This window comes from Callorhinus ursinus, unplaced genomic scaffold, assembly GCF_003265705.2.
Source record: "Callorhinus ursinus isolate GAN/ISIS: 27379988/994484 unplaced genomic scaffold, GSC_fseal_2.0 scaffold8, whole genome shotgun sequence".
Classification (NCBI taxonomy): domain Eukaryota; kingdom Metazoa; phylum Chordata; class Mammalia; order Carnivora; family Otariidae; genus Callorhinus; species Callorhinus ursinus.
The window spans coordinates 25,928,616-25,956,217 of NW_027397070.1; the positions used below are offsets into that span (position 1 = coordinate 25,928,616).

At 41.9% G+C, this 27,602-nt stretch overlaps 2 protein-coding genes across 23 annotated transcripts in view; one reads left to right on the top strand and one right to left on the bottom strand.

The window, feature by feature from the left end:
• Positions 1–15,136, top strand: part of ABHD12B (abhydrolase domain containing 12B) — a 49,508-nt gene extending 34,372 nt beyond the window's left edge. The window contains exon 13 of the mRNA XM_073895214.1: positions 15,007–15,136. Within this exon, the coding sequence (XP_073751315.1) occupies positions 15,007–15,136 (130 nt within the window). The remainder of the gene's footprint in view (positions 1–15,006) is intronic.
• PYGL (glycogen phosphorylase L) overlaps positions 1–27,602 on the bottom strand; it is a 101,379-nt gene that overhangs the window by 66,047 nt on the left and 7,730 nt on the right. For all 22 annotated transcript variants that reach the window (XM_073895203.1, XM_025870068.2, XM_025870066.2 and 19 more), the window contains exons 3-17: positions 26,733–26,811; positions 23,510–23,613; positions 16,629–16,760; positions 12,731–12,842; positions 12,180–12,262; positions 9,924–10,067; positions 9,602–9,694; positions 8,748–8,894; positions 8,234–8,397; positions 7,663–7,777; positions 7,030–7,131; positions 6,730–6,877; positions 6,573–6,631; positions 6,326–6,467; positions 4,469–4,676 (exon numbers count right to left, since the gene is read on the bottom strand). In XM_073895203.1, the coding sequence (XP_073751304.1) occupies positions 4,469–4,676; positions 6,326–6,467; positions 6,573–6,631; positions 6,730–6,877; positions 7,030–7,131; positions 7,663–7,777; positions 8,234–8,397; positions 8,748–8,894; positions 9,602–9,694; positions 9,924–10,067; positions 12,180–12,262; positions 12,731–12,842; positions 16,629–16,760; positions 23,510–23,613; positions 26,733–26,811 (1,832 nt within the window). The remainder of the gene's footprint in view (positions 1–4,468; positions 4,677–6,325; positions 6,468–6,572; positions 6,632–6,729; positions 6,878–7,029; positions 7,132–7,662; positions 7,778–8,233; positions 8,398–8,747; positions 8,895–9,601; positions 9,695–9,923; positions 10,068–12,179; positions 12,263–12,730; positions 12,843–16,628; positions 16,761–23,509; positions 23,614–26,732; positions 26,812–27,602) is intronic.

The window sequence follows — 27,602 nt, forward strand, 5'->3', positions numbered from 1 at the left end:
CCAGCTCCCTGCTCAGTGGGGAGCCTGCTTCTCCCTCTCCACCTCCCCCCCACCCCTGTTCATGTTCTCTCTCTTTTTCAAAGAAATAAAATCTTAAAAAAGAAAAAAGAAAAAAGAAAGCCAAGAGATGGAAAAGCATTTATCATGTAAATGGAAGTAAAAAGAAAGGTAGGTGGCAGTACTGATATTGGACAAAATGGACTTTAAAACAAAGTCTGTAAAAAGAGACAAAGAGGCTATATAATCAAGGGAACAATCCAGAGAAGATATAACAATTCTAAATATTTATACACTCAACATGGGAGCACCCAAATACATAAAGCAGCTATTAACAAACAAAGGAAGTAATCAACTGTAATCCAATAATAGTAGGAGACTATAACCCCTGACTTAGATCAATCAATAGATCATCCACACAGAAAATCAACAAGGAAATAGTGGCTTTGAGTGAAACATTGGATCAGATGGATCTAACAGATATATTCAGAACATTCCCTCCTAAAACAGCAGAATACACATTTTGTTCAAGTGCACGTGGAACATTCTCTAGATCACATTAGGCCACAAAATAAGTCTCAATAAATTCAAAAAGATTAGTCATACCATGCATATTTTCCAACCACAATGCTTTGAAACTAGAAATCAACCACAAGAAAAAAATCTAGAAAGAGCAGCAATACATGGAGGTTAAATAACATGCTACTAAACAATGAATGGGTCAACCAAGAAATCAAAGAAAAAATAAAAAAATACAGAGGCAAATGAAAATGAAAACAGAGTGGTCCAAAATCTTTGGGATGCAGTAAAAGCTGTTCTAAGAGGGAAGTTTACAGTAATACAGGCCTATCTCAAGAATCAAGAAAAATCTCAAATAAACAACCTAGCCTTACACCTAAAGAAGCTAGAAAAAGAACAAGCAAGACCCAAAACCTGTAGAAGGAAGGACATAATCAAGATTAGAGCAGAAATAAACAATATAGAAACTAAAAAACCCCAATAGAACAGATCAATGAAACCAGGAGTTGGTTCTTTGAAAACATCAACAAAATTGATAAACCTTTATTCAGACTCATAAAAAAAAAGAGAGACGACTCAAACAAAATCAGAAATGAATGAAAGAGAAGTAACAATAGACACCACAGAAATACAAAGGATTATAAGAGAATATTATGAAAAATTATATGGCAACAAATCAGACAACCTAGAAGAAATGGATAAATTTCTAGAAACATATAAATTCTTAAAACTGAATCAGAAAGAAATAGAAAGTTTGAACAGACCAATTACCAGTAATAAAATTGAATGAGTAATCAAAAGACTCCTAACAAACAAAAGTTCAGGACCAGATGCCTTCACAGGTAAATTCTACCAAACATTTAAAAAAGAGGAAGGAAAGCCTCCAAATTAATTCTAGGAGACCAGCATTACCCTGATACCAAAACCAGATGAAGACACTACAAAAAAAAAAACAACTACAGGCCAATATCTCTAATGAACATAGATGTAAAAATCCTCAGCAAAATATTAGCAAAATGAGTCCAACACTACATTAAAAAAAATCACTCACGAAATCAAGTGGGATTTATTCCTGGGATGCGAGGGTGGCTGAATATTCATAAATCAATTAACGTGATACATCACATCAATAAGAGAAAGGATAAGAACCAGATGGTCACTTTAATAGATGTAGAAAAAGCATTTGACAAAGTACACCATCCATTCATCATAAAAACACTCAACAAAGTATTTAGAGGGAACATGCCTCTACATAATGGAAGCCGTATATGAAAAACTAATAGCTAACATCATACTCAATGGTGAAAAACTGAGAGCTCTTCCCCTAAGGTCAGGAACAAGATAAGAATGTCCACTCTCACCACTTTTATTCAACATAATACTGGAAGTTCTAGCCACAGCAATCAGACAACAACAACTACCAAAACAAAAGGCATCCAAATTGGTAAGGAAGAAGTAAAACTTTCACTATTTCCAGATGACATCATACTACATACAGAAAATGCTAAAGACTCCACCAAAAAACTACTAGAACTGACAAATCTCGTAAGATCATGGGATACAAAAATAAACATACATAAATTTGCATTTTATACTAATAATGAAGCAGAACAAGAAGTTAAGAATTCCATTTACAATTGCACCAAAAATAATAAAATACCTAGGAATAAACTTAACCAAGGAGGTGAAAGACCTGTACTCCAAAAACTATAAAACACTGATTAAAGAAATTGAAGATGACATGAAGAAATGGAAAGACATTCCATGTACATGGATCTGAAGAACAAGTATTGTTAAAATGTCCATACTATCCAAAGCAACCTACACATTTAATGCAATCCCTATCAAAACTAGAACAATAATCCTAAAATTTGTGTGAAGCCAGAAAAGACTCTGAATAGCCAAAGCAATCTTGAAAAAGAAGAACAAAACTGGAGGTATCACATTTCAAGATATTTTATATAGCTGCAGTAATCAAAACAGTATGGTACTGGCACAAAAACAGATACATAGATCACGATTATCTGGTCAATTAATCTTAGACAAAGGATGCAAGAATATTCAACGGGAAAAAAAATCTCTTCAACAAATGGTACTGGGAAAACTGGTCAGCTACAAGCAAAAGAATGAAACTGGACCACTTTCTTACACCATACACAAAAATAAACTCAAAATAGATTAAAGAACTAAATGTGAACCTGAAACCATAAAAGTCCTAGAAGAGAGCACAGGCAGTCATTTCTCTGACATGTGCTGTAGCAACATTCTTCTGTTTATGTCTCCTGAGGCAAGGGCAACAAAACAAACTTTTGGGGCTACATCAAAATAAAAAGCTTCTGCAAAGCGAAGGAAACTATCAACAAAACTAAAAGACAACCTACTGGATGGGAGAAGATATCTGCAAATGACTTACCTGAGAAAGTTAGTATTGAAAATATATAAAGACCTATATAACTCAACACCAAAAAGACAAATAATCCAATTAAATATGGGAAGAAGACATGAAGAGACATTTCTCCAAAGAAGACATCCAGACGGCTGACAGAAACATGAAAAGATGCTCAACATCACTCATCATCAGGGAAATGCAAATTAAAACCACAATGAGATATCACCTCACACCTGTCAGAATGGCTAAAATAAAAAATGTAATAAAACAACAAGTGCTGGCGACCATGCAGAGAAAAGGAACCCTTGTGCACTGCTGGTGGGAATGCAAACTGGTGCAGCCACTGTAGAAAACAGTATGGAGGTTCCTCAAAAAATTAAAAATAGAACTACCATATGATCCAATAATTTTACCACTGGGTATTTACCCAAGAATACAAAAACCCTAACTCAAAGGGATACATACACCCCTATGTTTATTGCAGCATTATTTACAGTAGCCAAATTATGGAAGCAGCCCAAGTGTCTGCTGATAGCTGAATGGATAAAGAAGTGGTATACACACATAATGGAATATTACTCAGCCATAAAAAGAATGAAATCTTGCCCTTTGCAACATGGATAGATCTAGAGAATATAATGCTAAGTGAAATAAGTGAGTCAGAGAAAGACAAATACCATATGATTCCACTTATATATAAAACTTAAAGAAACAAAACAAACAAATGAAGAAAAAAAGAGAATAACCAAAAAAATAGACTCTTAACTACAGGGAACAAACTTATGGTTACCAGAGGGGAGATGGGTTGGGGGTGAGGGAATGGGTTAAACAGGTGATGGGGATTAAGGAGTGCACTTGCCATGATGAGCACAGGGTGATGTACTGAATTGTTGAATTACTGTATTGTACACCTGAAACTAATGTAACCAACTACACCGGCCGATAATGAATAGCAAGGACCTCATGCACCTGTGCCCAAGTTCCTTTCATGTTCACTTGCTGGGTTTAATAAAACTAAGCTGTGAGGAGGCTGCCCAGGAGCATGGGAGATGTTCTGTAGCCGCATTTCACATGACCCTGCCTCAATGGGATACCTGGGTGGGCAGGTGATGTACTGAATTGTTGAATTACTATACTGTACACCTGAAACTAATGTAATACTACATTAACTATACTAGAATTCAAAAATGAAACAAAAATAATACACTAGATGCTACATTAGCTGTGAAAAATGCACTCAGAAACATTAGCATTTACAGAAGCTATTATTATAGAGTTCAACATGAGTATCAATAATATTTGATTAGATCTGGAAAAATTTCCCCCCTAAATTTGATTAGTTCCCTATAACTGAAGACCCAAAGAACAGTAAATACTAAAAATAATCCAATCCGTTAAAATACAGTTTAATAAAACTAAGCTGTGAGGAGGCTGCCCAGGCGCATGGGAAATGTGTGGCCACATTTCACGTGACCCCAACTCAGTGGGATACCTGGGTGGGCAGGCACCCTCCTGGGGGTGGGGGTGGAGCACCTGCCCAATAAGGAGGAGCTGCTCCCTTACCCTTTCTTGTCCAAAGCGGCCACATCATCTACTCTCATGCCAAAGATGAACAGGTTCTCTTCCCCAGCTTCCTCTGCCATTTCCACGTTGGCTCCATCCATGGTCCCAATGGTCAGGGCCCCATTCAGCATGAATTTCATATTGCCTGTCCCTGAGGCTTCGGTGCCTGCAGTGGAGATCTGCTCCGACAGATCTGTAGCTGGAATGACTGCAAGCAAGGTATATTAAAATCAGTGATTCTGTCTCTAGATCTTCTCCTATTGTATCTGAGTATTTATCTAGCTGGCCTGTTCTGATCACATTAAAATAGTCCATGTACATCAAGGTAAACACTCATATGGTATGGAAGGATGGATCTCACTCTCCCCCTTGACTCAGGCAACTGCTTTTGTCCATTTTTGATGTGCTATCTGGGTGGTGATGGCCACAGTGCTAAGTAATTATATGCTCATACTGCTCTTCCTTGGTCTGTAAACTCCAGAGAGCACCTGTTACGCTCTGCTCTAAAAGCTGACACTACGTTTCTCTTTTTCCTGCTCTTCCTTCCAATTTTTGTTATGGTTTTGTTTTTATTTCTTCTGCTTGATAACTTTATAAAATAGATTGAAACTTCTCTTTCTTGATCTTTAAAATTCAGTCTCTCCTGGGCGCCTGGGTGGCTCAGATGGTTAAGCGTCTGCCTTCGGCTCAGGTCATGATCCCAGGGTCCTGGGATCGAGTCCCGCATCGGGCTCCCTGCTCCTAGGGAGCCTGCTTCTCCCTCTGCCTCTCTCTCTCTCTCTCTGTCTGTTTCTCATGAATAAATAAATAAAATCTTTAAAAAAAAAATTCAGTCTCTCCTGACCCTTCCTTTATAATCTGAGGAAATTGGATCCTCCGCATTCCTTCCATTTTCCACCTCCTCCCTCCCTCCCGCTTACCTGGCAGAGAAATGCACCGGGTGCACCTGAGGTGTGCCTGGGGCTAGACACCAAGCCTCTGACCTTTCAGCCTAATTTACACATAAATTAGTGCTGCCGGAAGGCCTCCTTCTCCCTCTTTGACTTCAAAGGTCAGAACCAATTCTCGTTTTACTTTGAAGTCTTATTTGTGGATTAGATATCTCTTCATTTGCATCGGTAGGAACCTGGCTCTTCTCTTTCTGCATACAGTCTTAAAAGAGTAACATCAGAGGACCCAAAAATACCTCAAAAAGAGAAAGGTCTGTTTTCAATTTGGAACTGGGGTGAATGCACAGTTGGCATCTGCATGTGGATGGTGCTTTGTAAGCACATGATGCAAATAAGCAAAGAGAGCAATAGAGAAAAGGATGTTGGCTTTTTGCCAGTCTAACTGCCCCCATGTGGGAACTCCGTGCATGATCAGTCTAAGCACATCTAAGCCTCATGATTGGCAGCCTGACATCTGTCCTCATTCCCTGTTGCCATGTGAACAAATGACAGCCCTTCTTCATTCCACTAAGTGACCAGAGGAATATTGGGGGCTGGGGAATTGGTGTTCTGTTGCAAAACTGGAGCTGGGAATGGAAGACCCTTTCTTTTCCTTTCCTTTGTAGAGCCCGGTCTGCGCTTTGCCCAAACTTCAGGGCCACCTCCTGCAGCACCCAACTCTGGCTAGCTAGCTGGCAGGAAAATGCACTTGCAAAGGTAACTGGTGATACTGACTCCTGGGACAGCAATCTCATTGTCAGCTGGATCATCTCCACGACTCTTAGCCCAGGCCCTAATTTTGCCCAAGAGTGACACTTTCTATTCTAAGTTACTGACCCCCAGAACCCAGCTACCTCATTTTTCCCTACCATGTAACCTTTCCCGAGAATTTGCCCTGGCCCTGCCTGATTTGGGATGAGGATACTACCTTTTTCAGCAAGAGACACTCTGTAGTTCTCCAAGAAGATGACTTTCAACTTGTTTCCAACCACCGGGTCATTGTTCACCACATTTGCCACCGAGGTGATGAGCTTTATGATCATTTTGGCCATGTGATATCCTGGGGCAGCCTTGGGGAAGAACAGCAAACACACGGTTGGCAGGCAGCCGTGATGAAGTGGAGAAATGGCAAGAGATCTGGACCCCCGCATCCCCAGTGAATACAATCAGCTTACTTTGCCACCGATTATGACTGTTCTGGGCACGAATAACTTCCTGGGGTCTTTCTTAATGCCTGAAAAAGATTTAGGAGTGGGTGGAATGGAGGGCGGGTGTGGGCTGGGGTGGTGAGGCTCCCGCCTCCGGGGGTGCGGCGGCTGCGGGGTGACTCACGGTTGTACATGGTGACCACGTGCAGGCAGTTCAGGAGCTGCCGCTTGTACTCGTGGATGCGCTTCACGTGCACATCGAACATGGAGGAGGGGTTGATCTTCACTTTGTACTCCTTCTCCAGGAACTGAGAAAACTTGAGCTTGTTCTCCTGTGGAGACAGTGCGCCATGCCGGGGCCCTTTTGACTCGGAAGCATCAACATCTAGTCTGTTTTTTAAAATTGGGGGTGGGGTGGGGTGGGGGAGCTTCATAAACCCTCAGAACTAGTGCTGCCGAAGGAATCCACACTGGGAAGCCTCACCTGCTTCACGCTGGCGATTTCTCGGAGGAAGACGTCATTGTCCAGGAAGCCCTGCAGCTTCGTCAGCTGGCTTAAGTCTTTCATGTAGTCTTCCCCGATTTTCTTCCAGTTTAAAGAAGAGGTTATGTTAGTCAGGGACGGCAGTCCAGCCCACATACGCAGTTTCTGTCAGTCTGTGGTGGGCGCCTACAACAGGACAGCTGACTAGTGCGCCTCACACGGAACGGCTACACTCACAGAAGAGCCTGGAAATGCTGGCTGGGAAGAACCCTCTGCTAGTATCTTAACTGTAGTTTCAGTGGCAGTAAGTGCTTAAAAACAGATGACCTACCTACAAGGGGTAACGCAGAACCCAGGTTCTACTAGTTATTTTTATCACCTTCGCTTACTAAATAGGGCCACCATCTTCCATCTGTGGGCCACAGGAGTACTGGCAGCCAGCTACGGAACCTGTGGACCCCTTGTTTAAAAAATTAAGAATTTCAAGCAGGCTAGAGCAGAGAATTCAATCAAGCACGGAGCCTTGTGGAACCGCACATGTCACCAGCTGAGGGCTGGACTGGATTCTCGAATTATAAGGGCACTCATCCACCTGTAGCCTTGCAGCCAGGCCTCCCCTGACTTCCCCCTTACCTCCGCTATTAACTCTGCCAGCCCTGGGTTGCAGAGTAAGAGCCAGCGCCTCGGAGTGATCCCATTGGTTTTATTCTGAAATTTGTCTGGTTCTAGCTCACTGAAGTCCTTGAATCTGGAGTTGGAAGAGACACATCGCTGAATTTGAAAGAGCAGGTTCCTTTTACATTCCAGAAGCCAAGGGTAGGCTTAGAGAGATTAAAGGTGGCAGTGGGGGGGTGGTGGCTGGCAGCACTACTGCTGTCATTCTAAATTGAGATCCATTTGCAATTCAACATAATTATAAGAAAAATTCCAAATCAAGTCACCTCCATATGATTTCCTGGCACTGATATATATACCAGATTTTCAGTAGAATAGGTTGTTTTTTTTTGGCTCCTACATCTAGAAGTAGGATGGTTCAGAGAGGAAGGCATTTTCTTTTTGAAAAGAAGTTACTTTGTATAGAAGAAAATACTTTTGCACATTTTGACAGGGCCTTTCTTCATCCCAAAATGCATCCTTGCATTTACTAGCATCGGTGCATTAATACAGCGATGTTGAACCCACCACCACAGGAATGGAGACTCACACTTGGGTCTTCACAATGTCTGAGTGAATTTTAGCCACGCCATTCACAGCATGGGAGCCCACAATGCAGAGATGGGCCATGTTGATCCTTTTGCCTCCTTCCTCTTCAATCAGAGACATTCTTCTCAGACGGTCGACATCTTTAGGAAACAAGGCCGCAATTCTCTAGCCAAGGGAAGAGAAAGGCCTTGCTGGCCACTCAGGTTTAAAGCAACGTTAAGACAATGTCATTCACTTCCCCAGCAAAATCTCTAATGGAGCAAATATGGAACTTCACTACCACAGAGAGGGGCTGGGTTTGCCCTGGGGAGATGCCATCCTCCATTTTAGTGTTTTCAAAAAAGTGTCTTTAACAGAGCCCCACCCAGTCTTGAATACTTTTGATGTATCTATGAATACTATGATGTATCTATGACGTTTGGGCCTCCAGTTTGGTGAGAGGGAACATCCCAGCCACCCTTAACATCTCAAGACCTCATTCTCAAAAGGGGTATGAATCCCTCAAAATGACTTACATCTAAATGCTTCTGATTTATCTCATAAATGATTTGCAAATGTCGAGGAAGCAACTTTTCCACCAGCCCTACGGGCCAGCGCTCCAGAGCCTCTGGGAGCACCGTGTGGTTGGTGTATGCAAAGGTCTTCTGGGTGATCTCCCAGGCCTGAGGGAAGGGGAGAAGAGTTAGTTGCTTCCCTCTGCAAGAAGGCCGCCCTGCAGGTGCATACCCCATCACACAAGACCAAACATTCCCTCAGCTCCTGCCAGTCTGCAACAGTTAGACAGACACAGTTAGACATAGTCCATACAGTTAGACACACTCAATTCCACCAGGGTCCAAATCATCCAGCGAATGGGAATATGGTTTTTTTCTGGGGTCGGAGGAGGGGAAGCAGCCATTTGTAAAACTGTCTGAGAAAACTGAAGACAACATACTGATAAGTCTTCTCTACTATCCTAACATGCCGTTTATCAAAAGCAAAATCTGAGCAATACAAACAAGTAATGTTCTGTGAAAAGTACAGAGTACGTTTAAAATACTGATTTGCAAACTGGTGGAGACACATAATTAGCTGTGTTCTGAGGTTGGAGAATTTAATTTAGAATCCTTTTCGACCCAAAAATGGCAATCACAGTGTAAGTCTGAGCTACTGAGCTGTGTCCCATTAGGAATGTATTTATTTATTAGTCTTCCTCCCTGTAAAGCGGTAAGGACAGAGAAATGTTAGCACCAGGCAGACTTCACCTTTAACCATTGGAAGTGAGCAACAGTAATTTATTTTGAAAAACTGTAAAAGGAGCTTTTGGCAAAATCTCTGAACCACAGATATACTATTTAATTAAACGAAAAGGAAGCCAAACACTCCAGACCTTGGACCAGGGCAGTTTTTCAATATCCACAAAAATCCTCATCAGCTCAGGGATGGCGAGTGCGGGGTGTGTGTCATTCAGCTGGATGGCAACCTGTATGGGGAAAAGGCATCAGTGTGCAGGTGATGGATGGCCCGAAGTCTGGGTTCCTTACCCTCATGTACATCTGCACAAAGCACCAAACAGAATGCCCACCCTCGGTGAGGCGCTTTAAGCCTACCGCACCTACTCAACTTTTTTAGCACTGAGAAAGGGGAGTAAATCTGATAGGAAGTCCTGATCCCTCATTGTCTCTGTCCGTGTTCAAAGACAGAATACTTGCCTGGTCTGGAAAGGCATCAAACGCCGTTTTGGCACTATCCGTGGAGCCAAACTTGGAGGCTTTGAAACGTCGGATGACATCTTGCAAGGTAGCAGCCACCACAAAGTACTCCTGCTTCAATCTCAGCTCCTTCCCTTCAAAAAACTTCAAGCCAGAGAGACGGAGTGAGAGTGGCTCACACTGTGAGTGAGGCGTGGCCAAAATATGCCAGGGATCTCCTGCCCAGAGAACTTTAAGACGAAAGCTCATAGGACATCTGGAGGAAGAGGGCAGGTTGAAGGCCAAGCATCAGGCTTTGCTCTTTCCTGAAGTGTAAAGGGATTTAAAGAAGGCATACAGGATGAAGGGAATGGGAGACAAGACAAGAGCAACAACCTTTTTGAAGCTGAAAAATAGATGGGCGAGTGGTAATTGGGCCAGAAGACCCAGGAAAACTGAATAGAAGAGCCAAAAAGCAATTAAATTTATGCCCCAAAGCCCCTGAAGGCTCAGGACTTGGCAGCACCGGTGCCCTCGGAAGTAGGAGAGAAGATATGGTAAAAGGTCAGCTGTGAGCCTAAGCAGCAGCTGGCCTCAGACTTCAGCCCCAGTCCTCCCCAGCTGAGCAATCTCCTTCCCCAACGCAGGCAGAAGCCCGATGTGTATTCTCTGGAGATGGTAACACAGGGGCCTCTGGGCTGGAGAGAGGCACGGAGAGTCAAAAGCAGGGGTACCACTCTGTACTGAAAATGGGGGGAAGGGGTTTAAGTGAAAGTTTATGTGCTGAATTGTTGAGACTCTCAGCCTTCTTCTCCCAACCAAATTTCAGAAGCCAGGCAGTGGATATCAATTCTGCCAGGAAGGAAGCTGCAAGAGCCTTCCCTCAAAGGTGAGAAAGATTAGAGCAAACAGTCCTGCACGGTGGGGACCTCAGGCAAGATCATGGAGGATGCATCTGAGAACTCATGACTGTACCACTGAGGAACTTAAGGGGCACATCTGAGATTCTGCACTTTTCTTATAGATGATCAGAAGACTTTAAAGAGCTTTAAGCAAAGAAAAAAATAGCTGCAGAGGGACGACAGTTGCAAGATTCCTGGAAGAGGGACTCATGTCTGGAGGAGGGCTATGGCCAAGTTGGCGAGAGTGAACGAGTTTGCTTTTGTAATTACAGTACAAAAATGATTTATCAACTCATACTTAAAAACAGGCATGACTCTGACAGCTACCTTTTACTCAATGAATTTAGTTAACTTTGCACCCCATGCTAACTTTGTATCCCCTATGAATTGCCGTAGATGGTTATTTCCAAGTAAAGTTAGGTTTGGTCCTTACTGAAGATAGGATTAATTTCAAGCCCCTTTCAGTTAAATAATTCTGCAGGCTGGGTTTGGCTAGGCAGTGCTTGGAGGGATTCTTACTTTAACTTACCACAAAACAAAATGACTTTTTGCTTTTGGGTCAGAGATTTTTCTGACATGTACTGAAGTCACAATGTCTCTCTCAAAGGAAAAAAATCACATATACCATTAAGTTTCTGAAAATGCTGCAGCAAACAGCAGAGTACCAATCTGGTTGTTTGTGAGACTTATTATTAAAAGAGTAATCATTACAGCTTCAAGAAAATAATTTTACCCACACATAAGATAGAGCTAAGTATATTTAAACCAACTAGGAATCCACAGTGGTCATCTGTGATGCAGTTCCAAGTTAATTTTTTTTTTAATTTTAGCTAAGCTATTTTAGTGTAAAATTGGGAATAATCACCTATGAGAAAAAATCTCAAGAGATGAATAAGTGGCATAAGAAACAAGTGTTTGCTCCTGGGTCTGCTCTGAGGTCCAGACCCCACCTCGCCTGAGTGTAGAAGGCTGGGAAGAGCCTGTCAGTGAGGGGAAGAGGCCAGGCAGGAAACCTCCAGGGTCTTCTGACTCTGTGGAAGAAACTTCCATTTGGAAAGGAAGTAGTATTTTACCAGTGCTTCACTTCATCTTTTATATCCAGGTTTTGTTGTGAAATGTACAGACATAACCTCCTTATTGGTTGTGAGGTCACTAGTCAAGGGCAAAATACCAATTCTGACTTCATGTATGGTACAAATTTGTTTTCCTTACTTGGGTGGCAGGGGAAATCTAGACAATTCAGGAAGAGATATGGAGACTATAGTGCATTTAAGAAAAAAAATCAATATTGAAGATGTGCTTTATGGGCTATGGAAAAGTGCTTCTGAAATAGACTGCTTCTGTTTCCACTGAGAAAGCAAGCTCGACCACTCACGTTATCATTGGGATAGAGGACCCGGGAGATGTTCTCGGCCAGATTTCGGTCCAGCACAGCCTGAATGTAGTCTCCAACGTTAACTGAGGGGAAGGTTAGAAAAATGAATAAATAGATAAGCCAGCCACTGTTATCGAAGCCCCTTGACCTCACCTGATGCTTGCTGTGTACCACGTGGATGTAGGGATTCCTACAACTCCTGAAAATCCAAAAGGATTTCCACAGCCCCCCATGCTGTGATTCGCAAGAGAGTCTAAGAGGGCCAGACTGCAGGACTGCTTTTAAAATGTCCTCTGCACATGCTCCATAAAATGGCTGCTCACTGGAGAGTTCTGATCAGAAACTCAAAGCTTTTCTCTCAACTAGCGATACTAACTAGCGATCAGAAAGATTACACGCACACACACTGACACACACAGAAACCATTTATGTCCCAGTTCCCAAGATCCTTGTTTTGTGCCCTCTTTTAGAGCTGGTGCTGATCTGGTTGCCTCTCGGATCAAAAAGATGAAACACACACGCACATTCATGAGAGCCCAGGCTGTACTCACAGTCTCTGAGGTTAAAGTCATTTGGCGCCCGCGCGGACCAGAGGCGCATGGTGTTGACGGTGTTATTCATATACCCAGGCACTGGAGTGTCATATGGCAGGGCCAGGACCACCTGTGGGGTTAAAGCGAAGCAGCTGCTTAGTTTCCCATGTGTGGTGACGTAGGCTGAACAGTGTGCCGGGACACAGCAAGGGACTACAAAATAATAATCAGGGTTAAGTTTAGTGTAGGTAATTCAGTGATCTGATTTCAAATACGGATCAAAATTAATGGAATGGAAATATATGAAGATAGATTACAGATGATACTGAAAATGCTATGCAAGATTTTTCAAAGTTGCATGAAGAAGAGTTATTTTAGTGGTCTGACAAATCAGCTGATAATTAGCTGAGATGGGTGTAAGAGGTGAGCTTTGGAAAATCTAACTCAGTCTCTGACAGTCATTGAGACAGAGAACAGGAAGATGACTGCGTTGCATGTGAATTTAAAATTTATGTGGGAAAAGACTCACTTCTATTCCCTGCCTCATCAGTCAAGCTCGAAGGAAGGGGAATGACAGACTGATTTTACTGGAGGATGCTAGAGATCATTTCGTGCAATCCAATCATTTTGGACATGAGAGGAATGAGGCTGAGAGAGAAGTGACTTACCCACAGTCACAGTCAGTGGTAGGGTTGAAACCTACACAAATCTCTTTAATGTGGTCTGCTGAATTATGAATGAATGAAGCATTATAGCCTGTATCAGTCAATCACATATATTCAGTCCTGCTTCCATGAATACCATGACCGTGAAGTAATCAATCACCCTTCTTTAAATACTTTTACTAGAAAATAAAAGTCTCTGGAGATTTTTAAAGCACACTGTGATCCGTCAGGAAAAGGTGTTTACAGAGTGGGAGTGAGTCTGGGTTCAAACGTGATTTGTCCTTCTGACCCTTGAAGTGTAATTGAGGCAGCTGGGGAGGCACAAAGCTCAGATGTCTCTTTGGAGAACTTCAGGCACGACTTACCACCTGGGAGCTCGAGCCCAGCCGAGCTGAGGTTTGCTTTCTTAGGGATGCTCCCATTGTGGTGGGATCTTGAGAGCCAGGACTGGTCTCATGAGCAATCTTTAACCTCGGGCCCCATCAGCCTGGCTGCTTGCTCTGAGTTATAAGGCCCACTGAGGCTCTTACTGAGGATGCTCTTTCTTTCCCCCTTTCTCTTCATAGGTGCCATGCCTCCTCCTCTCCCCACTCCCTTCTGTCATTCACAGGCACTGCCCCACTACGGCACTTGCACTTCTAATTCTCTCTGGTGTCTGTTCCCCAGAGGACCCGAGCTGACACACAAGTGAAGTGGATTGCTCAGTTTATCGGAAGCTGCCCACAGCATGTGCACACCATGCCTGTCCTCGTGCTCTCTGACCTCACCAGCTACAGACCTGGGCCTGACTTGGGCAATGGCTTCCAGAAATCCATGAAGTGATGCATGGCCTGGGGCAGCTCACTTTGTATTCCATCTGCCCCATAACATTGCCTTTGTGGGCACAGAAAAATATACTGTCTCTAACTGAATTTCTGGATATATTATGAAAATGTTTAGAGGTGCTCTGTAAATACAAGGTAGCTCAACAGTGGGACCTAGTGTAAACAGAATATTTCCAGGATTGATTGTGTAAACTGCATACATTTAAATAGCTCAGAAGTCACTGGAAGTTTTAGACACTAAAACCTACACCAAATACTCACTAGTTTAATGCCAAATACATGTGTGAATTCTTTGGGCATATTAATGATTGATTTGTTTGCAGCTAGCTCTCCTAACTGTATTTGTAACCAACTGCAACTCAGATTGTGTTTTTTTAATACAAAGATTTTTTTTCAGCATTGTTGAAAAGTCCATAAATGTCCATCAAAAAGAGTCTAATAGAATAAATAATAGGATATCAATGCAATGGAATTCTGTATCATTAAAATTGTCGTATAGCTATCTATTAATTAGTATTGAAATTGTTCACAGTGTGTTAGCAAGTGAAAATGTTACAAAACAGTAGAGTAAAATCGCATTTAAAATATATATTTATATATGTATGATGAAATGCATGGGAAAACTTTTAAAAACTGATACACTAACAAATCAGTGGTACTTTGAACTAAGGGATTACAGGTGATTTTTATTCTTCCCCTTACGATGATTTGTATTTTAAAAATCTTCAGTGAATGATAGGTATTTATATTACTTGGCTCATTTAAATAACGTGCAATAATTTGAGCATTTATTTTCTGTCTGAAGCAAGGGCTGGAACAATGTACCCAAGCAAGGAGGGCATACATTCAAGATTTCCGAGAGTTCTCAAAAAACATACCTGCTATGCTGGCAAGATGCCAGACCTACACAAGTGAATATAAGAGCACCGGACTAACCTGGCCCTGAGAGTCAAATGTGTGCAGCGGGACATCGACTACCTGGAGTACCTGTGAGAAGCTGACGTGTGCGTGGAATCAAGAGGACAAGACCCTGGCAGAAAAGCTCGTCCAAGAGGCGGAAGAAGAGAAGAGGAGAAGAAGATCGGGACTCTGCTGAATGCAAGTAAGACAACTGTGTCTCACGCTCAGAGACACAAACGAAGCACAGACAGGGGTCTGGCCAAGTAGGAGAGTAAGAACTAGATGTGTGGTTTTGGGTGCAGGCGTTGGGAGAGAAACCTTAGCAGGGAACAGGTGTCTGAAGGAAAAGTCAGATTGTGTTCTGTTGTTTAACCAAATTTAGAAAAACAGAAAGAGAAACTTATCTTGAAATTATAGTATTAATTTATTCCTTATACTATTATACTATCATGACCTATTTTAGCTTCTAATCTGCTATTTCCCATGTTGAATAAATTCATCCTCAGATAGAAAAATCATTTTTAAATAGTCTTATTTTTCTGAACTGTGAAGAACTCTACATGGATTAGCAGAATAAATTATCAGTTTAAAAAGTCAACTATAAAATGGGTCTTGATTCTTCTAAAATAAAGTATTTATTCATGGGGAATAATCCGCAAACCAACTTAATTTAGCATTACAGTACTGAATTTCAGTCACAATTTTGCCAACTAAAAGTATTAACTTGCTCTTTACCATTTCCTTTAAGCTTTTAAAGACTGGCCAGTGACATATCCTTCCCAGCCTGAGATGATATTTATTAAGCAAATATCTCAAGTAGAGCCTCCAAAGATTGGACAATGCAGTCTAGTAATTAATAGGGGTTATTAATCAGGAAGTAAGAAGACAGCAGAGCACACAGCATCACTGGGGGTGCTTAGAAGTGAATTGGTCAGCTACAAGGTAATGCTCAAATCTAGTGGCAGGATAAATACCTAGCCATGAATTAAGTCCACTCGGATGGACACCAGCATGATTTCTCTAGAAGTGATTTTGCACAAAATAAAAATACAGTTTGCAATATTTTGTATTATTTTTCTTGACTTTGCAATGAATACAATTTTTGGCAATCCTTTCAATAAATACTTTAGCTTTAAAATAATTACCCCTGGTAAGTCCCAAGTAAATGTATCTATGGCAGTGAGGTAAGAAAGGACGTTTAAATTTATTTAATCTTGGTATCAAAAACTTTATATAAAACTGGAGAGCTAAGCATACTAGAATTACAGAATTGATTAATCTCTGAAAAAGCTGATTGCAAAATGACTGATAAGTCACTTGACCTTGGGGAAGTCACTTGTCTCTTGGTCTCAGCTCCCTTGTTTCCAAAGAGTGGGTTCACTAAGAGAAGGAACAGATTTATTGATAAAAACATACTCTATTATTCAATACATAATATACTATCCTCAATATCATATACACATCATCCTCTATGCTAAGTATTCACTGTGCTATACAAAATGCTCAGCATGAGGACACTCTGAATACCTGGGTGTCGATCCATTTGGTCCCAGTGTTGGTGTGCTCTACTTTTCCATAGAAGTGCACAGGCAGCATGAACTCAGGCCGGGCCTTCTCCCAGGGGTTTCCATGTCTGAGCCAATCATCTGCCTCTTCCACCTACAAAAAGGACACGGCTGAGAATTTGTTTTTCAGGAGATGTGGACCTTCCATTATCTCAAATCAAATTATATCAAATAAAAATATCTTTTTTTTTTAAAGATTTTATTTATTTATTTGACAGAGAGAGAGAGACAGCGAGAGAGGGAACACAAGCAGGGGGAGAGGGAGAGGGAGAAGCAGGCCCCCCGCTGAGCAGGGAGCCCAACGCGGGGCTCCCTCCCAGGAACCTGGGATCACGACCTGAGCCAAAGGCAGATGCTTAATGACTGAGCCACCCAGGCGCCCCTCGAATCAAAATATCTTTGACTAAATCAATGCAAGAATACTGTTTTGGTAACAAAGATTACTGATTCTGTCAAACTCAGTTCGCCTTTGTTAGAGTATTACAACCTAAATCAACAACAATCATATCTGTTAATACATATTACTGCATTTAATTCTCATAGCATAACCCTGTAGGATGGAACTATGATTTTTCCCTTTTTAAAGATGAGGAAATTGTAACTTGCTCAAAGTCACATAGATAGTTTAAATGGCACAGCTGAATTCTGACCTTAGGTGTGTGGGTTCTATAGGTGGATTCTGGGTGTCTGTGTCTTAACATCTGTGAATACAATTGTCCAGCTTGAGGGACAGAGAGGCCATCCAGGGATGTTTATAGTTGGGTACCTGGACCCTGAAGGCTCCTACGTGATGGTTTCTGTCAAGATTCTTTTGCCTAGAATGCACAGACCAGTTAAGAAATACCACTCATAGAAAGCTCTCTCTTTTTAAAAAGATTTTATTCATTTATTTGAGAGAGAGAGAGAGAGAGAGAGACTGAGAGCACAAGCAGTGGAGAGGGAGAGGGAGAAGTAGGCTTCCCACTTAGCAGGGAGCCTGACGTGGGGCTCCATCCCAGGACCCTGGCTCAACTGACTGAGCCACCCAAGTGCCCCAAAAGCTCTCTTAATAAAGCTGATGTCAGTATAGATACAAGACACTATTACATTTTGTAGTCTTTGTTTAATTTAATCCCTTTAGTAATTTTGATCTGATAATGAACTATTAATTATGGTTCATGTTGAAAATAATATGCACTAAGATGTAAGGAATTTATTTTATTGACAATTTCAACATTTTCCCGTGTATTTATGTTAATTTATAACCACATGTTTCTTATAAAAAATTTTAAGATCATAATTTGTATTTAGGGTATTCTGGACATCAAATGGATTTTGGTTTGCAATAAACAAACATGCCAAAACAAAACCAACAAAAAACACATTGGAGAGGGGGGATGTATTTTTAAAGTAAATAAAGACATTATTAGTGAAAGCTTTAAAATATTACACCTATATTAAAAAATGCAATTGTGTTTTGACAAGAAAGGAGGGGTAAGGGCTTTTAGGACAAAGTACTCTTGTCAAAGAGGTTACCCCAAATCTGGTTATTTTACTTATTTGATTTCTCACCTTTCCCTCTTAGAAAAGTTAGCTTTAGCTTAAGAAGAATTTGTTTATGAATTATGACACACTGCTGGATGTTTCATGACCACCACCTAAATATGAATTCAGTGCCTGCCCCAGGCATAGTGTGGAGACAAGGAAACACAGCTACTGTCTTTTGAGATATCAGACAAAACACTGATGTCAACAGACAGACAAGGAAATACACATGCATTTATTCAAACATTGATCATGACTTTATGTCAAGAAAGCCAGTGAGCTACCCAATAACACCAAGTACCAGCATAGTGGTGAATGAAAAGAGGACTCACAGAAACAACACCTGTAAATAGTAGATCCGGGAGTTAGAGAGATGCAGAGGCAGGAGGATGCATCAGAGGCAAGGTAAAGCCTAGCGGAGGCTGGAGCCAAGTTTGAGCTAGTCAGCTGATCCAACCTTGTTAAAATGCAGATTCTCAGACAGTCTGGGGAGAGGTCTGAAATTCTGCATTTTTTTAAAAGATTTTATTTATTTATTTGACAGAGGGAGAGAGACACAGCGAGAGAGGGAACACAAGCGGGGGGAGCAGGAGAGGGAGAAGCAGGCTTCCCGCCGAGCAGGGAGCCTGATGCGGAGCCTGATGCAGCGCTTGATCCCAGGACCCTGGGATCATGACCTGAGCCAAAGGCAAATGCTTAATGACTGAGCCACCCAGGCGCCCCTGAAATTCTGCACTTTTAACAAGTCCCCAGGGGCTACACATGGTGATATGAAGTCAGTAAATGCAACTCAAAATTTAGACTTCTGCTAATCTAGTCAGAGAACAAAAAATAAAATACAAACTAAACACGGAAAAGGCTGAATTTCATTAGCTGTTAAGCTTTAGCGAAGTCAGAGTCCACTAGCTTGTGTTAATAACTAGAAACTCCACACAAATAAATGAGAATATCCACAGAGGATCAAAACATCCTGACTTACAAAACATTTTCTGCTGCTCTTAGGCAAGGGCAGGTGGGGGTTTTCAAAGACTGGTCACTTGTGAACATTGCTTCCTGTAATAGGAAGACACCTCATTTCAGCACTCGGGACTATTGTAAAACACACCTGAAGATATGACACGAAATGGGACATGGAGGCAGAAATAGCTTTCCTCTCAAAAACCATGTGTACAGGAGAGCTGACAAATATGTGTTTTTCTGTTGAACTCTGGGCTTGCCACCACCGGCCCACTCCTATGCGAGTCAGAGGTTGCGTTTGCTCTTTTGAGGGTATGCAAAGTGACAAGGCACCAGTCAGCAGATTACTCCTAATGCTATTAAATGTTGCTCTAATTTTTCCCTGCCAAATAATGGCTGATTTCGACCTGACTGGAGTAACAAGTTCGGTAGGAAGACAGAACTCCTAGCTTGCCGTTCTTTATTTTGAGTCTCTTCCTGATTTGGCAAGGAATCAGACAGTAATTCCCTCAATTTCACAAAGCTTGATTTTCAGGTAAATCGAAAAACATTTCATCACCACAAGCTGGTCCGAGCAGATCAGAGGAGAAAAGAGAATTGCCCCCACCACCCTCACTAAATCCCACAGAAGCTGTGGGATGGTGATAAACGTCTTCTCTACCTTGCTTTCTTCCAATGAATCAACAAACTGGTCCGTGTAGCCAGTGATCCCTGAAGGCACTAACATGCTGAGCTGTGTGAAGGGTGGAGGCAAGGTGGGAGAAGAGCTTTCATTTATGTCCAAGTGGGCTGCTGGGTCTGAACGTCCCAGGTGAAAGAGAACTGAGACAAAGCAAGCGTGGGTCTGTGGAGTGAGGAGCTGGGTGCCAGTCAGGCGAGGGGGGAACCCCCGCTAGAGGAATTACTCAATGGAATCGGTCCTCCAGCCAGCACAGAGGCAGAGATCAGCTCAGGGAGCTCTGTTAGTGACTGGATTCTAAGAAACGCTTTTACCATCAACTGTGGGATGCACAGGACATGAAAAACTTGTGAGTCAAAATACAATAAAACCAGCACTCAAAGAATGTTGGCTTCAACATTGCTTTCTGATGGTACAAATAACTGAAAACCGTATCTGGGGAGCCCCACGAATTCAACAGCGGAAACAAGAAGCTTGCCGGACAACGTGAGTTGTGCATGACTGGTTTACAGAGGGCTTGGCACAGGTTCTAAGAGAGAGAAGGGTTCCAGTAGATACTGTTTGATTCAACTCTGAGACACATGTGACTATTAAACTTTAATGCAGGGCGGTCGCAACTGTCTTTCTGTCCTTCTTCCCAGGGGCCAATTATTTTCATAGAACGCTATTACTGATAAAGTTTCAGCGATCCTCATTAGAGTTCTAGAGTTCAAGAATTCTGTTAAGTAAAGAATTTTGGCAATAAATTATTTTCCTGAGGGGGTTTACAATGAACACTTTATTCTTGTATATCTTCCTTGAAGAGAGACTTCAAAACCTACAGGTCCATTAGCCTTTATAAATCTTCCCAGCTTGGGGGTGCCTGGCTGGCTCAGTTGGTGGAAAGGGCAACTCTTGACCTTGGGGTCATGAGTTCAAGCCCTACGCTGGGTGTGGAGCCTACTTAAAAAAAAAAGAAAAAGTCTTCCCAGCTTGTGCCATTTTCTTCAGCAATGAGGTATCTGATGTGTGTGGGGCATGCCCTTCCCCCAAGAGGCATGCTGCTTTCCTGGAAGATAAAACTTTGTTTTTTATGGAAATAGTTTCTTTTTTAATGATATGATGTTAAAATCCCATCCCAGTAAACAATGGATATGGTAAAGAAAATGATGAGTTTTTCTGACTCAGTTTCAAGTCATAGTGAGAGTAGTGATGATGGCCAAGGAGGTCAGCTTTGGAGACAAGCAAAAGTCATGTAGTTTCTCTTTTTTACGATCACTAGAAAAATATACTTCCTGGGTCTGATAGGAGAGAAAGGGACGGTTTCCTGGAATAAAGGCTGCTGAACAGTAGCAAAGAGAGCAGGTATGATTTTAAAAGAGTGAACTTTCATTAAATCCTGGGGAAAATGCACTTGAAAAACAATTTTCTGAGATGGATTTGCTGAATTTCTTTTAAATTTTTCACAGAACAGTAAAGAGATAAGAAAGGAAATCCTTAAACAGTTGGGGGTATAATGAGTACCACACAGGATACTTTCAAAGACTGGGAATGGATACCATGTATTGCTTGGTCAGATGGTGTCAAAACGTGGGTCGTCCAGGAAATGCCTGCTAACCTAGGTTTCTCACAGTGAAACTCTAGGTTACTTCATTGAGGAAGGGAACCCATTATTTTGTTTTTATAACTTCTATGATTATAACATACACATTTCTTATGGAATATGAGTCATGTGGAAGAGCAAATATAAGATAGTAAAAGTCACCTGTAATCCTATCTCCCAGAGATAATGATTTTCGAAGCTTTGATGTATTTTTTTCCTACTACTTTTCCTTTATCTTTTTGGCTTCTTTTGGATAGGTCATACCATCCATATGATTCCATACCTCCTTTTCTCAACTAACATAAACAATTTCCCATTTCACTAAAATTAATAAAAAATATAATATTAATAACGATATCAATATTAAATAATACCACTATTTATTAAATTACCCTCTTTTCTTAGGCAAAATTAACATTTTACTGAGTGCCTCTCTGTGTGCCAGACATTTTACATATATTCACAACGGTTTCATGAAGCTGGTATCTCCACTGCGCAGATGGGAAAGCTGAGGTTCAGAGAGGTCACACAACCTAATCAAAACACCACACCTCATAGGGGTAACGAGTTGCCATCGGGCCTCACACGAGAAATCAGATCTCAATTAAGGCCTATGTGTTTTTTCTCTACACAGTGCTGCCTTCTAATTTATTTAGGGATACCTAAGATCCACTGGTCCTTAACAAAATTTGGAAGTTTGTCTTTTCCTATGCACCCAGTATTCTCCTTCTGAGACTTTTTCCTTGAAACATTCTCTTATCACATCAGACCTTTTAGTTCCTTCTTCCCTGGCTCAGAGGGTGTCAGAATCTGAGGGAGGGGAGGGGAATGGTGTGGACACTAAGCTTATTCTCATCCCTCCTCACCCTTGGGATTAGCTCCAGCCTAGGTCCCCTCAACCGATCCTGAGCACTCTGCCCTCTCAGACTGACTCATGGAAGCGTGGGAGGGGCTCAGAGAATGTGGGTTTTTTGGAAATCGAATCCAGTATAATTTTGTCAATGACGTGTATGCAGGGGAAAAAGACAGGGAGAGAGAAAGTCTAAGTCACACGTAGCATCAGGGAAGACTACCCCCACTAGGGCTGATTGTAGGCTCAAAGAATGACCAAAGATAAAAATGAAGGGGGGAAATCGGAGGGGGAGACGAACCATGAGAGACTATGGACTCTCAGAAACAAACTGAGGGTTCTAGAGGGGAGGGGGGTGGGGGATGGGTTAGCCTGGTGATGGGTATTAAGGAGGGCACGTTCTGCATGGAGCACTGGGTGTTATGCACAAACAATGAATCACGGAACACTATATCAAAAACTAGTGATGTAATGTATGGTGATTAACATAACATAAAAAAAAAAGAAACGAATACCTAAGAATCCAGTTTAGTTATATAAAAATCACATGAGAGTTATTTGCGTGGTCTGATTACTATCGTGCAAATTTCTGTGGAACCCTATAATTATACATATTAAATATGTGCCAGATTTATTTGACATAATCATTACAAGACTGCCTGCTTGCATCTTATAAAAAAATGAGAACAGTGAATTTACATGTCTCATAAGGTAAGGCTATTAAGGAGGGCAGGACTGAGTGGAGGCAAGAATACTGAACACGGGCCTGGAAATCTGGGGCTATAGACCCCTGTTTGCCAGCAGTGTGATCTGAAGTAACTCCACTTCTCAAGAGTCCCAGTTTTCCCGCCTATAAAAGAGCAGCATGCTTCCTACTATCAAGAGTTACAGTGGGGGATCTATCAGTCAAAAGATGTGCTCCTCCATTGTGCGTGCTGCAGAGAACAGATGTCACACATGGGAGGTAGTCCACCGTCAGGAGGGTCAGTGGTGACTATTTTCAGAGTATTCCCAGGAGTCAGGCACTATGTGAGGTGCTTATGGATCTGGTGCTGAATGATACTGGCAGGCTCTCTGCTCTTAGGGAACTCACCTCCCAAAGGGGGAAGACTGATAGTTTGCAGTGATGGCGATTAAATGCCAGAGATATTAGAAAAGCTCTATGGTAAATGTCTGTAAATTATAAATCACCCAGCATACTATGAAGGAGAAGTATTTTAATAACAAAATTTTGAAAGACGGCTCACATACCTGCCATCCATCTCGGATCTTCTGATTGAAGATTCCATATTCGTACCGGATGCCATATCCATAGGCTGCAAGTCCCAGGGTTGCCATGGAATCCAAGAAGCAGGCTAAATTAAAGTAAAGGCAGAGTCATCAAGGTTAGTCCAAATTTCATCTTTTAAAAAAGATGGCAGCCACAAAACATTTTTTGTCTGAAAAACCACATTTGTATTTTGAAGCAGAGACAGCTGTGCAGTGGGTATTATTTTAAAATAACATTTTAAAATTATAAAATGAGTATTATAGAAAAGCCAGAAAATACAAAAATGAATACAGAAGAAAATAAACAGCATTTACTATCTTGCCATCTACGAGTAACACTGTGTACCTGTTGGCATTTCATTTGAGAACAGATAAGGAAGCCGGCCTGCCTTAGATATACCCATTACTGTGTCTGTCACTCACACTGCCCTTTCTAAGGGAAGCTGTCTCTATCGCCCCCTGCTTGAAAGATGGCCCCAGGAGAGGATAATTTACATGTGACCACCTAACCAACTAGCTGGACATCTGTGGCAGACTCTCTTTCTGGCCAAGAGAATTCCAGTGTTGTTCGGATATCAGGGGGCCATATGCTTCAGGGAGGCTGGGCCAGGAAACGAATCTTGCTTTGGTCTAAGCTTCTAAGCCAATCATAGTAATTCTATTTTCTTCACCAGTGATTGGTTTTGGCATGGGCACACAATGACCTACGATCTAATGAGAGGTACTAGGACGTCTGCTAGGTACAGTGAAAGATTTCCTTGCTCCTGCCATCTTTTTTTCCATGGGAGGAAAGCCAAAAGAACCACACAGACCCAGAGTCCTGACAGAGTCATGCTGTTGAATAAATTCATCTTGGAATGGCCGAAATTCTGGAGTCCTTGTCTAGTCAGTGATAACACACATCCTTGTCGGTTGAACCAATTTTTGCTAGATTTTCTGTTACTTGTAGCCAAGAGCATTAATGACAGAGCCCCTGATCCAGAGCAGCCAATCAAAAGGCTGGGAAGGGGTGCCTGGGTGGCTCAGATGGTTAGGCATCTGCCTTTGGCTCAGGTCATGATCCCAGGGTCCTGGGATTGAGCCCTGCATCAGGCTCCCTGATCAGCGGGGAGTCTGCTTCTCTCTCTCCCTCTGCCCCTCCCCCTGCTCCTTCTCTTTCTCTCTCACTCACTATCTCTCCCTCTCAAACAGATAAAATCTTAAAAAAAAAAAAATTAAAAAAGCCGGGCAGGGATCTATGTTGTGGCCATGTGCTATCTGAGGGGTTACACCAATCTGATTGTCCCTCTCAGGTATCTGAACTGAGAAATATACAGAGAATGAGGAAATGTATAATAGGATCTAAAACCGAAAAGAACATTTGTAGACCAAACAGAAATGGGCTAAGTTAGGTTCACGGTGGGGCTCTGAAACAGAGAATCCACAAAGGCCAGTGGCCAATGCCTTCAAGTTACTGGAACCTCACAGTGGTCTTCCAGTCCCGATGCTCATGAGGCCTGACTCTGCTCCAGTTCCTGCTCTCTCAGAGCTGTGGCCATTTGTCCTTTCCTGGGTCTTGATCAAATTATTCTTAGAGCCTGACCAGAATGGGGTCTCAACCTTTTCAGTCAGACAGAGATGAGGCTACCTCATGAGAATCACTCAGCCTCGCTCACCACTTCACTCTTTGCACTTCTCAGCCAACTGAAGGAGCAGGGTCATTAATATCAGGCACACAGTGGGGTTAACCCAGCCAACAAATAGGCCTAGGGCTTTACAGAAATGAAAGGCAGGTTGGTTGTCATTCTTAGATGTGTATGCCACTGGTTCTGCTAGTCTTCTTACAGCCTCGTGGAAAGCCTACTAAATTGCCCGATGGTTGACTTTACAAGGTAGTTAAGTATCTCTAATACTGATAGCAATGTTAATGCACACTGCCACTAGTGTAAGGATTAAATACCATGAAACACACACAAATGGATTTCCAGTAACTTGAAAGTGTGTGTAAAATTAAGAGATATTGGAATCATTTTTGAAAAAGAAGAAACAGATTATTTTTCATAGAGTGCAATCTGATAAAGACATGTATGGTGGTACATTTTTATTACTCAATTTAAATTTCACAAGTACACTGTATGTTCATTATACTGGAATTAAAATAAAAAATAAACTTCACAAGTCATACATCCTCATTGTAAAACCATTACCACATTACAGAGACGGTAAGCACCCCCAACTTTGCACTCCTCTCTAGGGAAGATCAGAGGGAGCACTTTAGTATTTCAAATTCCAGACATTTTCCCCCTATGGATTTACACATATACTTACAGAAAATAATTAGTTTTTAAAAAACATAAACAGTATCACACTGTGTTGTTTTTAATGCCACTTGCCTTTTTTTTTCTTCCCTCTTAGAGGTCTATATAAAAGTACATAGAGCAATTTTATTGTTTTTATTCTTTTACTGCATATTTTTCTGCAGCATACATGTTCTGGTACTTATTTACCTATTCTTAGATCAAGGGACATTTGGTTATTTCTAATATTTTGCCTTAACAGACAATACTGTAATAATTTTTTAACATGCCTCCTTGTGCACATGTTGAGTGTATCTTTAGGGTAAATATCAGGAAGTAGAATTGCTTGGTCACAGGGAAGCCTATTTTTAATTTAATGGAGTTGGTATTATCTTTTTAATGTTTTCCTTTACATTTGTTGGAAAAATCACTTCCTGGATAAAGCACTGGAATTGTATTCATACAAAAAAAGATATTCATGAACCAAATCATACCGATAATATAATAAGTGGATCACTGCCTACCGGTAAATAAGAAAGCAGACAAGACAACAACACAATGGCGAAACAACTCAGGTCACACCTCACAAGTATGTGAAGCGAGCAGCTGTAGACAAATAACAGTGAAGGAAAGGGGCCACTCTGGAAACCCTGAAGTGCACAGGAAGGAGCCGGTTAACTTTGGGGTTTTAAGCAATGTCTCCAAGGGTTTTAAGCAACGTCTCTTTGGTTCAAGTTCCCTTCTCTGCTCTTTGTGTAGAACTGATCAAACCACAGTGCAAACCCAAAGACAAAGACATCTGTAAGCCGGGTCACACCTTGCACTCCTCCTGGAGAGCTTGTCTGGCTCTCCCAAGCGTGGTCACGCACGGCATCTGGGAAGCCGTCAACCGGTCAGACAACACATAACACACGAATGATGTCACTTACCGGCAAGCCTCCCAAGACCCCCATTGCCAAGCCCGGCATCCTCCTCCATTTCTTCCAGCTCTTCCATATCCAGTCCAAGCTGGAGATGAAAGGAAAGCAACATTGGATGCAGGCACAAATGCAGGCCATTTCAGGAAGCACAGTCATTTCCTTAGTCCCTCGGTCGGGCATCCAGGGTATTCTGTGTGCTCAATTCTGTCAGCTCCTTCACAGAGTGTTCTGCCAGCAGAGGCCCCCTGCAAAGGCTGGTGACTGCATATGCAAACCATACGAGATGGCCCAGCAGCAGCGTGGGAAGGAGTGTGGGTTCCAAAGGGCCATTACTGGCTCTGTTACTTCTTAGCTCTCTGACTCTGGGCAACATAATTCTCTCTATGCTTCTCCTCTCTTATTTAAAAAAATGAGGATAATAGTATCTGCCTGATTTAGGGCTGTTATGAATTAAACGAGCTTATACAAACAAAGCATTTAGAATTACCCTGAACAGATATTTCTCAATAAATGTCAGCTATTACTATTTCTTAAAATTATTATTATTATTTTGTGCTGTAGGGGTAAAACCTCAGGAATGGTCCAGCATCACGCTGACACTAACTGGGCTGAAGGATTTTGAACACTATCAAAAAGTATGAGGTCAGACTTTCTGGGATAGACTAAAGTTCATCTTTTCATGACCACAACATATTTACTCACTAGGGTCAATAGTTGTTAACCCAAAACCAGTTATTGAGTCACTGCCCATGAGACCTGGGACCAGACTGCAGTCCGGGGAAACAGCCCTGAGGGCCAGCTGGACGAGGGCAAAAAATCCTCTACTTCTTTCTGAGGCGGGTAAGAGACTGTGGGAGGCCAATGAACATCTGTGGTGGT